Here is a 13,771-nt window from a genome sequence, read left to right on the forward strand (position 1 = left end):
ACCCTGCATTCCTGTACCATGGACCTCGCTGTTCAATATCAAGGTTTGCATTTAGACACCTTTTGACTTTCAGTTGTGTTTGCTGATATTTCCTTAGCAGGTGCTGTGATCATCATCATAGAAAGACTGCCAAACATAAGTTCAGGCCGCTATGCTCTCCCAGTCAGAATGTTCATCATTCTCCCCTGATTAGCTACCTTAAAATGGCTTCATGTACAGAGCTTTACTTCAAAAGAGAACTTTGCTATTGGTTTCCACTTGACCTAAAATATACTCACTCTGCCATAGATTCTCTTCACAGGGATTACTTAGTAACGTTTTCTGAAACTTCTTCACCATCGGGCATTTGTTATCAGACACTGATTGTATATATTTTCCTAAACTCACCCAGCAGTGGTCTTAGGTCAGCCAGTGCCCTAGGCAAAAGGGCTCCATGGCGCCCCACCACACCACCCAGGTGCCCCCACTCCTGGTCTACCTACACCAAATAAATAATGGAAAAGTGCCACTGCCTAGTTGGCCTATGCCTAAGGCCGGCTATGAACTCACCCATAACCAGGGCTTCTACCTCTCAGCTGTCCAGATTTTCACAGAATGTCCATATTTTTGCAATTTACTCAAAATGTAAGTTCTAGGGCAAAGCCTTTTTCTTTGATTGGTGATAAATTAAGATAAACCTAAGGAAAACTAGTGAAACAGTAACATGAAGTGATTATCTGCTCACCGGTTCCTTATTACAGTTAGAGGCGTAAACAACACAAGACTCTTGCAGCTGACAGCTGAAAACAAATATAAGGTGCACACTTACTGAACAAGACTTCTCCTGCTTCTTCATTTCTTCCAAGCCCTCATCTGCTTTACTTATTTCTTTGTAAAGCACAGACAATTTCTCCTTTACCATTGCCTGTATTTGAAGACAACAAGAGAAGACAAGTTTCATTATTACAAAAGTAGTCATTTCCATGTTTCCACACAGCCCTTCTAGGGTCTTTAATTTAGACAGTATTTCTCTTATTGTTGTATTAAAGTCTTCAAACAAAACAGTGTAAGAAACTTCTCTGTGTGGAAGATTTTCAGTCCATATATTTCTAGTTAATCACTGTATATTAATCAGATCAGACAATAGTAGAAGTAGCGAACGTAAACTCGTCAAGTCAAAAAGTAATAATAGAAAATATATAATTCTACAGTATTACTAAGTATTCGAAAGTAATCCAAGCAAGGCAGGCAGTCTATTTCCAGTCGTTTAGACTGGAAACAGACTGCCTGCCTTGCTTGGATTACTTTCGCATACTTAGTAATACTGTAGAATTATATATTTTCTATTATTACTTTTTGACTTGACGAAGCTACTTCTACTACTATTGTCGGATCTGATTAATATACAGTGATTAACTAGAAATATATGGACTGAAAATCTTCCACACAGAGAAGTTTCTTACACTGTTTTGTTTTTAGACCCACTACACTTTAGTGGGTTGTTTTGAGACTTCGGGGATACCACAGAGATTACTTGTTTTTTAAAGTCTTCAAACAAAATACAACTCAAGAAGGGAATGTATATTACAATTCAGGTGCACAACAAAATGCATGGTTTCACAAGAGCAGATGTCCTCCATCAGTACGAAAACTGAATGTTTTGTTTTCGACCTTAGGATTCTTGAAAGATATGTAATCTACAAAAATGTCTACAGTTAAAAGATATTCAAAACAAGATAATGTTCAGCTATAAAATATATCTAAAACAAGGAATAATATGAAAAATAATTTAAGTATAAAATGTCCACTTCTGAAAACTCTTTTCAAAAAGTTATCATTTACATGGTTATATAACTCTCAAACTCTCAGCTTTCAAGAATATAGCAGGGGACCATCAAAAATCATAGCAGGGGGTCCAGGATCACAGCACTCAAAATTTCCATATGTATAAATTTACAACCCTAGGGGTGAGGAAACAAATGTGTTAATGTGTCCTCCTGGCAGGCGCAACCTCTAAAATTATTTTACATTTGTTTACAGGAAGAGTCCGAATGGGCATGAGTCTCATTTTCAGCAGAGGCCTGGGAAGAAAAGCTCCACAAAGATTAGTACAAAATGAAAAAAATCATTACACAAAACAGTACACAAGCTGTTACAATCAGTTATTTGGATACATTCCTAAAATGTTTAAAATAGTGCACTATGAGATGTTTGTGAATAGCATCTAGAAGGGTCCTGATTAAAGCCTTGCACAGAAGATAAACATGGGAAGCTCTCCAGGGCTAGAACAACTGCATATCCATGACTTGTTTAAATGGGTCTGGAGGAGGTTTTTGAAAGTATTTTTATTTTTGTTGGACCTAATACCTAGGGGATGGAGGTCCATACTTTTGCAGTAGTAGAAGAGTAGAGGGAGTCACCAGAGCTATTTCTGCTTTTGGATACATCAACCAGTGCTTTGTTGGTGGAGTAAGCGGTTGTTGGAATAGCTTTTTAGCAGGTCATGAAGTGATGGAATTTTATTTGGATCATAAATTATTTGATGAGCTATTGTAGGTGACCAGGTTGGGTAATTCTAGCAAGAATAATTTCTTGATAGCTTGGCAGTGATGTGTAATGCAGGGGGAATCAGTTGCAAACATAGCTATTTTATTGTAACAGGTGTCAAGTTTCTTTAAGTCTGCTTTATTTAGGCTGATGGATATAGGAGAGGTATACATAAGTGTTGAGATTAGGTGGGTTCTTGCAATGGTAGCTTTGCTGTTTTTGGGAAGGTATTTTCTGCATTTGTATAGTGTTCCAAGTTTTTTATGGACTTTTTTATTGTCTGAGCAATATGGATATCGAATTTCATATTGTGATCTATAATAACTCCTACAGTTTGGTATTATGGACTGGTGTGATAGGGATGATATGGGCAGAATATATTATGAATGGTGGTATGAGGTCAGGGGCTGTTATGGGATAGAATATCATTAGCTGGGTTTTTTGGGGGGTTAAGTATCAGGGAAGAGTTGGCTAGCCAGATGGCAGTAAAGGACAGATTAGGATGAGGTCATCAGCGTAATGGACTAGTGTGGCATGCTGGGTAAATCTGTGAAGTTGGTTGATAACTATGTTAAATCGGAGAGGGCCAAGGATGGATCTCTGGGTTACCCCCAGGGAGACAGGAAGTTTTCCCATTTTACTGTCTGTTGGTGGTTGGACAGATAGTCCTGAAACTAGGCTAGAGTAAAGTGTCTTAGGTTAAGAATGGAGAGGGCAGTAAGGAGTTTGGGATGGGAGACCATATCAAAGCCTTGAAGAGATCTAGAAAGATAGTGGAGATAAGGTTGCTGTTGTTTTGGTATTGATTTACGACATTGGTAAAACTGATCAGGGCCATGGTGGTACTATGATTAGGTAGGGCACACTGTAATATATGACCCTTATGGTGTTCATAAATGTAGAGCCATAAACACATGCCTATATTCTTGGTGTGACAGTCATACATACATATTTTCATTTGTATGCACACACATTCAAACATGTACATGGACATGACCACCAAAATTACAGCCATTTTGATGACAGTACACCAAAATGTTTGTTTGTGATTAAACAAATGAAAAAAAATCATAAATAATAATCTAGAAATCTACTCTGGCTTACTGCTTTAAGAACCTTACAGTGCAGCACATTACAGTGTGCCCTAGCAACTACTTAGCTCAAGAATTACATACAATGAACCAAAATCAGGCCGAGAGTTTGATATTGCGCTTGTATACTTAGAATAACAAGATTTGCATCAGCAAGCATTTTCTCAGGGATATGCAGTCTCAGATTTAGATATCTATCATTAGTGACTGCAGTTCACAACAATTTGAGAAAACTACAAATTTTAAAAGGAGAAGACCAAGTCTAAACCAACAGTATTAGAAGTCATAAATATACTAACAGGGATATATGCACTTTAAGTGGGATCTTTACAAAAAAGGTAGGAGCAAACTACACAGAAAAAAATGGGAATTTTGAGAACATATGCAGAATAATGTTTCAGAGGAGGAATGGGGTGCAAGGGAAGGCAGGAACTGAATGAACTATGCAATGTTTAAGTGACAATGACCGTATAGAAGATAAGTGATTTATAATGCTTGCAACTGAATATATGTCAATATGGTTTGTTTTAATTTATAAGAAAGTAAGAATACTTATGTAAAAAGTCATAATTCAATAAAGAAGTTTCTTGTTTAAAAAAAAAATACTGGATTCAGATCAGATGAAGCTCTGACAAGGGCAAAAGGGCTCATCTCTTGTACCAGCAGTACCAGCTTGAATCCTGTTTTCTTATTTTTAACAAGAACGCAATTTGATCTTTGGCACGGATCTTACATTACAAGTTATGACAATCTATTTTAGTAATTTGTACGCCAATATAATTCCTGTACAACTAATTTTTCATTGTTTTGCTTTGTTCTTCCTTAAGAAAAGTGTGCACTATTCACATTTCCTGGACACTAGGTCACGTTTTCTGCCTATACACACACACATTATATATGTCACATTATATATGTGTGTGTGTGTGTGTGTGTGTGTGTGTGTGTGTATATATATATATATATATATATATACACACACATATACACACACACACACACCTCTATATAAACACGCATGCACACACGCACATACACACACACACACACACACACACACACACACACACACATATATATATAATTATATAGTACAGACACACACACACATGTATGAGTCTACTTGAAGAGACGAAAGCCCACTTACCCAAAGACAAAAAGACCCAGACGACATCACTGAATGTTCTTTTAAACAACTCCATACATAACCGACAATTTACTCAGGGAAAGGAAGCAGACAGCCGACAATCACAAGAAACCACATGGAAGCTCTCCAAACCCACACAAGTTAGGGGCTTCACCCTCCCACCACACCCCCCTAACTAATTATACCAACTCCGAGATCGCACTGTTGGCAGACCGCTACTTTTCCGTTTAAGTACATATACAGACATAGATAAACAGATATATATGCACACACACACACACACACACACACACACACACACACACACACACATACACACACACACCTCTTTCCAAAACCTAAATGGCAAAAAATCACTGAAGCACATCATTTTGAACCATTTAATGGTCAAAAATTGTAAAATAATGAGAAATTTTTTTTTTTTTTTTTTTTACAAGGACCAATCCCCCCACCTCAACAACACCTGCTACTTTTACGTACGTATATATATATATATATATATATATATATATATATATGTGTGTGTGTGTGTGTGTACACCAGTTCTGACGTTTTACAACAGTGGGAAAAAAAGAAAACTCACAGATCCTCACTGTCCAAAAATCTTGCACCAACACTAGGACTACATATTTGGCAAAACTGAAACCAACCAAAACATTCAGAGATTCGCATTTAGACTAAAAGGAAATTCAAGAGAACATAAACATACACATGCACACAAAGCTTATTCATTTAAGAGAAAAATGAGAAAAGCCTCTTTCATTTTGTCACAGACTAAAGAACAAGCAAGCTTGCTAAGCTCCTCTACTGCCAGAATGCCAGGTGTGGTACAAATAATGATCAGTGGAGAAAAACATGAATTGACTAAACAAAGGCTAAGCAAACTGCTCAATGAATAAATACAGACAACAAGGCGTTGATTGAAATATGACCTTTCAAGAAGTAAAAGCATTAAATAAACAGAAATGGCTTAACATAACAGAAATTCTTGTCCCAGTTTCACTCAAAAGCTTAAAACTCCAGATGAAATCAGGATTCAGCTAAGCAAATGTAACGACACTACTCCTCAGTTATGGAGGACATATCAAGTGAAAATACTGAAGGAATACTATTCTCAAAGTTAGATTACAAGACAGGCTATCACCTAGTTGAATATCATCCTAGTAGCACAAGTTTCATAACATTAGCTTTATGTGAAAAAAATAGATTGATATTTGGGTGAATTCTGTAGTATCTAATTCAACAAGTCAAACAGGGAATCGGAAATAACAAGAACATCACTGATAACATTTTATGTATTTGTTTCTAAATGGATGGATGGGCTGGCCCACAGACCCTTTTCTACAAAGACCTGGGCTGAAGGTAAAGTAAAACAATACACAATGTACACATAACAGAGGTAACACTTTGCAATGGGTCTATATTACGTTGACGAAATCTAATTACGGTGAACACCTTTTCATCGACACAAACTCAGCGAAACCATTTGCCTGCACCACAACAATCCAAAATCCACACTGAATCGAACCCACCTAACTGGGGAGCTTTGCCCACCACAACTATATACAAACTCCAAGGTCACACTACAGTGGAGAAAAGGGCAAAGTTCTGTATTTGGTCAACTACGTGTTTGCCCTTAGTGAATGGTTTTGCTGATTTTGCGTCTATGAAAAGGTGTTCGCCATAATTAGATTTCGGCGATGTAATATAGACCCCTTTGCAATATATATAACAAGCTAATTACTAATATTATAGCACTTGCTAAATAGATTTACAGGACAAAATATGTTTTAACTCACAGGAGTTAACATTACATTCAATTTTATTAACTGCAGAAGGAGACAAGCTTTTCTGTGTGAATTCAGCATTTTACCTCCCCTTATTTCCTTTCTTCTCCCTTACCTCTTCTCCACCCATCTCATGCATTTTCAATACCTTTGCTCAACTTCACCCATCCTGCTAATACATCCTGTGCACCCACAAATCTCTTTATGAAGAAGGGTATTTACAGATTCGAGGTCTCGCCAATCTGTTACCTGTACCTCCTTCTCCCTCTCTGTCACTCCTGTTCAAGACAACCACTTTATATCTGCTTGGCGCACTCAATATACACTTCTATCATGTTTTCCCTTTCTCTTCTGGTCTCAGGACAGAGAAGATCTTAAGTTCCTCCTGTTTCTGCTCATACAGTTTCCCTCCATTCTGTGAACCCTTATGATTGTTTTCTCATTTGCGTTTCTTCCCCAAACTTGATATCCCTCCCCTTGTACAGTCTCCAGAACTGCATGCTTTCCTGAATGTATGGCCTGATCAGGGCCAGGTATAGCAGCAACTCCTGAATCTATCTTCCTAAGGATACACTCCAACATTCTAATGGCTGTTTCACTGCACTTTCATCCTGTACCTGGTGGTCTAGTCTAGGTGCAAGCAACATTCCTAGATCTTTTTCCAGTTCTTCTGCCATCTGTTCAACTCCCTTCAGCTGATGCTTCCTACAATTTATTTGTTTACTGCCATTTTATTGAGTAATATTAGCACTCTGCATTTGTCTACATCAAACCTAAACTGCTACCTTTCAGCCCACTAGCTCACATTTTCCAAATCCTTCCTAAAACTCTTTCCCCATCCTCCACTACTGCCACTAACTTTGTCTCATCAGTGAAGGGTTATGATCCTGTTTGCTATTTCCTTAGATTTCTGAAATAAACACATGAAAAAAAGTACTAAACTCAGTGTACCCCATGCTATACTCTACTAGTCACTTTCCTTATCCCTGACTTTGCCCCCCTTACCACAGTCTTCTGCATCTTACCAGCTATCTATATGGTAATCCAGTTCTTTAGCTCTGGTCTTACCCATGACCCCTATAGTTGTCTTAGGGGACTCCTATGTTAGGCTAAGCCAAAGGTTCTGCTGAAGTCCATGTAGACTCGCATCTACTCGTATTGCCTTGTCATGTTCTCCTGTAACACAAACCAAGTTCTATGCAGGTGGGGGATGCACGGCCCAAACCAAATATCCAGTTAAAAAGACAGGCCAGCAGAAAAAGCAGGAATGATGCAGAGTCAAAAATACAATATATAAAGGTTTATTTGTAAACCCAAATAACCACAGACCGGTTTCGGCAGAATATGCCTTCCTCAGTGTGTTACAGACGAATAAACAGAGGATGAAAAATACATATGCATATATATTATGAATTGACCAATGAGCATAAAAACTGCCCTGTCATTCATTAATATTCATGAATAAGAGTAGGGACACCAAAAACAGTGCACTTCAAAATGAATGATACTAGTAATGATAATTTCAAAAAATAAATACAAAACAGTATACATATTTAGATAGACCAGTTATGCTAGAATATGTATGGAACATATTAATAACATGAGAGTATGTTATAACAGGACAATATATTATAAATATAGCAAATAATGGAATGAATTTGATAACCACCCTGATGTAGTCAAAGCAAAGTGCACAGAAATGTGCAGAGTGCAAAATACAGGGGAAATATTCAATATCCTGCTATACTAGAAAAATTTGATAAACATATATCATCATGCTAAAAAACAACATTATAAAAATATATGTATTAAGGAACCAATTGGTATATGAAGTAAGAAACATACACTGAAGTGAATGAAGTAAGAAACATACACTGGCTTACAAGAAGTGAAGTGATACCTAAGTAACGATGTTCATAGGTATATATAGTCATGATAAGTCGGCATATGAATGTTGGTATGTTCACATGATAAGATATGTAGTGGACAACTGCGACAAAAGAAAAGTTATGGAAATCAAGGTTAAAAATGATCATTGAGTCCTGGACTGAAAATAGCTCCCAAAGTAATGATCCAATATTTCTCCTTCTGATTCAGAATGCCATGCCAGCCCTGTTTATTGCTACGATCACCCACAATTCGATCAATAATCATAAACGTAAATAGTGCTTGTGGATGTTGGAGGAGGTGTTGGTACATAGCACTGGTGGTCCTTTTGTTTTTGATGTCACTGCGATGTTCATTAATCCTGCTTCTAAGTTGTCTGGAGGTTTGACCCACATAGAAGGCCCCACAGTGACAGGTAGCTAAATATATAGCCCAGTCACTACTGCAATTGCCAAATACCTTGCATTCAAAAACCTTGCTGGTGTTCCTGCTGGAGAACTGTTTGGATTTGGTAATCTGTTGACATGATCCACAATGACCACATGGGTGTGTGCCCAAGAGTTCGTGTCCCGTGAGGGTTAACTGTTTGTGAATAGCTCCACCACTGCCTGTATGTTTGTAGTGAGAGAGGTGTGATCCTAACGTTTTATCCCTTTTGTATGAAAACTTGCATTCCTCGCCTAGAAGGGATCTGAGCTGGTCATGGGCGAGCAGAATATTCCAATGTCTTTTGATAGTATCACGGATGACATTATAATTCCTACCATAGGTAGTGATAAACCTAATGGTAGGTTGTGCAGTGTCAGTAGGTGGATTCTTGTAATCCAATAATTCCATTCTCTCCGTGTTCGTGGCTCGATTTCTCACCAGATTGATGTCAACATAACGATATCCCCTGTTCATAAATCTGCGGCAGAGATCTGTACTGGCCATATGATGATCCTCCTGATTGGAGCAAAGACGTTTCATACGCATAAACTGTGATACAGGGATGTTTCTGATGGTGTGGCGTGGGTGCATGCTAGAAGCGTGTAAGATAGTGTTATATTGGGGATATTTACGAAAGACCTTCGTGGACACCGTATTGTCCAGGTTTCTGTAGACAGTCACATCCAGAAAGTTGATGGTTTGTTTGTCATAGGTAAGAGAAAATTCCAATCCCCAGATGTTACCATTAAGATATTCCACAAATTCATGTAGATATGCCACATCCGCACGCCACACCATCCAGCAATCGTCCAAGTATCAACGCCAAATATCCATTTCCACCAGGTATAGATTGTGGGACATATCATAGATCATGCACTCTTCAAAATACGCCATGAATAAATCCGCATATATGGGAGCAAAAGATGCTCCCATGGCAGTACCCTGAAGCTGCCAGTAGCATTCCCCTTGGAAATAAAAGACGTTCTTGTCGAGTACATGTTCAGATAAGCAAATCAACAGTGTGTTGAATCCTGATGTATACAAGTTGGCCCTGTCCAACCAACACTGTAATGATTGTAATCCAGCCCAGTGTGGAATGCTGGTGTACAGTGCTTTGACGTCTAGTGTGCACATGAGCCAGTCGGGTTCCAACTGTATGTTCTGAATGATCTTGAGAAACTGAGTGGTGTCTTGTAATCTGGCCCTGACCAAACCCAAGAGTGGTTTAAGGTATTGTGTTAGAAATGCTGAGAGGGGCTCAGTTAAAGATCCTATCCCAGACACAATAGGTCTTCCTGGGGGCTTAGTTAATGATTTGTGAATCTTGGGTAATAAATAAAGAATTTGTTTGCGTGGTTCAACAACTTTAAGATGGGACACACACTTTTGACTAATGATTCCCTCCTCACATGCCAAATTCAAGAATAAATCAATTTGACATTTGAAATTGGGAGTGGGATCAAAAGACATTTTCATGTAACATGTTTTATCAGACAATTGTCGGAGACCCTCCTGTATATAAGCATCCAGATCTTGAACAACTACTGCACCTCCCTTGTCCGCTGGTAATACTGCAATTGTTTTGTTATTGCGGAGTTGTTCCAGGGCCAGATTCTCGTTTTGATTGAGATTATTCGCCATCATGGTGTGTCCATAATTCTGAAAATGAAGATCCCTAAGGACACATTGCATAAATATTGATACATGCTTGTTCATGGGAGGTTGGAATTCCGATTTACCAAATCTGAACTCATCAGATCTTTGAGAGCATGAATTCGCAAAGAATAATTTGAAGTTTAGATTACGACAAAAGCCCAAAACATCATTCACAACATGATATTCATGGGAAAAGAAGCCAGGTATAAAGTTCAGGCCTTTATTAAGTAAAGTTAAAGCCATCATGATGGCGAAGAATCTCAATCAAAACGAGAATCTGGCCCTGGAACAACTCAGCAATAACAAAACAATTGCAGTATTACCAGCGGACAAGGGAGGCGCAGTAGTTGTTCAAGATCTGGATGCTTATATACAGGAGGGTCTCCGACAATTGTCTGATAAAACATGTTACATGAAAATGTCTTTTGATCCCACTCCCAATTTCAAATGTCAAATTGATTTATTCTTGAATTTGGCATGTGAGGAGGGAATCATTAGTCAAAAGTGTGTGTCCCATCTTAAAGTTGTTGAACCACGCAAACAAATTCTTTATTTATTACCCAAGATTCACAAATCATTAACTAAGCCCCCAGGAAGACCTATTGTGTCTGGGATAGGATCTTTAACTGAGCCCCTCTCAGCATTTCGAACACAATACCTTAAACCACTCTTGGGTTTGGTCAGGGCCAGATTACAAGACACCACTCAGTTTCTCAAGATCATTCAGAACATACAGTTGGAACCCGACTGGCTCATGTGCACACTAGATGTCAAAGCACTGTACACCAGCATTCCACACTGGGCTGGATTACAATCATTACAATATTGGTTGGACAGGGCCAACTTGTATACATCAGGATTCAACACACTGTTGATTTGCTTATCTGAACATGTACAACAAGAACGTCTTTTATTTCCAAGGGGAATGCTACTGGCAGCTTCAGGGTACTGCCATGGGAGCATCTTTTGCTCCCATATATGCGGATTTATTCATGGCGTATTTTGAAGAGTGCATGATCTACGATATGTCCCACAATCTATACCTGGTGAAAATGGATATTTGGCATCGATCCTTGGACGATTGCTGGATGGTGTGGCGTGCGGATGTGGCATATCTACATGAATTTGTGGAATATCTTAATGGTAACATCTGGGGATTGGAATTTTCTCTTACCTATGACAAACAAACCATCAACTTTCTGGATGTGACTGTCTACAGAAACCTGGACAATACGGTGTCCACGAAGGTCTTTCGTAAATATCCCCAATATAACACTATCTTACACGCTTCTAGCATGCACCCACGCCACACCATCAGAAACATCCCTGTATCACAGTTTATGCGTATGAAACGTCTTTGCTCCAATCAAGAGGATCATCATATGGCCAGTACAGATCTCTGCCGCAGATTTATGAACAGGGGATATCGTTATGTTGACATCAATCTGGCGAAATCGAGCCAAGAACACAGAGAGAACGGAATTATTGGATTACAAGAATCCACCTACTGACACTGCACAACCTACCATTAGGTTTATCACTACCTATGGTAAGAATTATAATGTCATCCGTGATACTATCAAAAGACATTGGAATATTCTGCTCGCCCATGACCAGCTCAGATCCCTTCTAGGCGAGGAATGCAAGTTTTCATACAAAAGGGGTAAAACGTTAGGATCACACCTCTTTCACTACAAACATACAGGCAGTGGTGGGGCTATTCACAAACAGTTAACCCTCACGGGACACAAACTCTTGGGCACACACCCATGTGGTCATTGTGGATCATGTCAACAGATTACCAAATCCAAACAGTTCTCCAGCAGGAACACCAGCAAGGTTTTTGAATGCAAGGTATTTGGCAATTGCAGTAGTGACTGGGTTATATATTTAGCTACCTGTCACTGTGGGGCCTTCTATGTGGGTCAAACCTCCAGACAACTTAGAAGCAGGATTAATGAACATCGCAGTGACATCAAAAACAAAAGGACCACCAAGGCTATGTACCAACACCTCCTCCAACATCCACAAGCACTATTTACGCTTATGATTATTGAACAAATTGTGGGTGATCGTAGCAATAAACAGGGCTGGCATGGCATTCTGAATCAGAAGGAGAAATATTGGATCATTACTTTGGGAGCTATTTTCAGTCCAGGACTCAATGATCATTTTTAACCTTGATTTCCATAACTTTTCTTATGTCACAGTTGTCCACTACATATCCTATCATGTGAACATACCAACATTCATATGCCGACTTATCATGACTATATATACCTATGAACATCGTTACTTAGGTATCACTTCACTTCCTGTAAGCCAGTGTATGTTTCTTACTTCATATACCAATTGGTTCCTTAATACATATATTTTTATAATGTTGTTTTTTATCATGATGATATATGTTTATCAAATTTTTCTAGTATAGCAGGATATTGAATATTTCCCCTGTATTTTGCACTCTGCACATTTCTGTGCACTTTGCTTTGACTACATCAGGGTGGTTATCAAATTCATTCCATTATTTGCTATATTTATAATATATTGTCCTGTTATAACATACTCTCATGTTATTAATATGTTCCATACATATTCTAGCATAACTGGTCTATCTAAATATGTATACTGTTTTGCATTTATTTTTGGAAATTATCATTACTAGTATCATTCATTTTGAATTGCACTGTTTTTGGTGTCCCTACTCTTATTTATGAATATTAATGAATGACAGGGCAGTTTTAATGCTCATTGGTCAATTCATACTATATATATGCATATGTATTTTTCATCCTCTGTTTATTCGTCTGTAACACACTGAGGAAGGCATATTCTGCCGAAACCGGTCTGTGGTTATTTGGGTTTACAAATAAACCTTTATATATTGTATTTTTGACTCTGCATCATTCCTGCTTTTTCTGCTGGCCTGTCTTTTTTTCTGGATGTTCTCCTGTAACCCAGTCATAAAACAGGATAAGGTTTGTTGACAGCTCCCTCTGGCCATGAACTATTGTCAGTTGCTGTTCGGAGTTGTTGTTCTCTACAAAAACAGAAGCCTTTTCATCAATATTTTTCCATGACTTTTCTTGGCACTGCTGTGAGGCTAACAGACTAGCAATTTCCTCAATTCTTCCTACCTCTAATCCACTGAACAAGGCTACCAATCCTCAGGCTTCTGCAATGTCTAGTGATCTGTAGTAAACCTTAGGCTGCGGATCTACTAGAACACTGGCTACATTCCTCACTTGCGA

General features: G+C 38.4%; 1 protein-coding gene across 3 annotated transcripts in view; it reads right to left on the minus strand.

Moving 5' to 3' along the window:
- LOC122817246 (E3 ubiquitin/ISG15 ligase TRIM25-like) overlaps positions 1–13,771 on the minus strand; it is a 1,463,860-nt gene that overhangs the window by 1,336,064 nt on the left and 114,025 nt on the right. For all 3 annotated transcript variants that reach the window (XM_044090466.1, XM_044090465.1, XM_044090464.1), the window contains exon 2: positions 809–904. In XM_044090466.1, coding sequence (XP_043946401.1) covers positions 809–904 — 96 coding nt within the window. The remainder of the gene's footprint in view (positions 1–808; positions 905–13,771) is intronic.

The sequence above is a fragment of the Protopterus annectens genome, chromosome 12.part0 (assembly GCF_019279795.1).
Source record: "Protopterus annectens isolate FY-2018-M chromosome 12.part0, PAN1.0, whole genome shotgun sequence".
Lineage (NCBI taxonomy): Eukaryota > Metazoa > Chordata > Ceratodontiformes > Protopteridae > Protopterus > Protopterus annectens.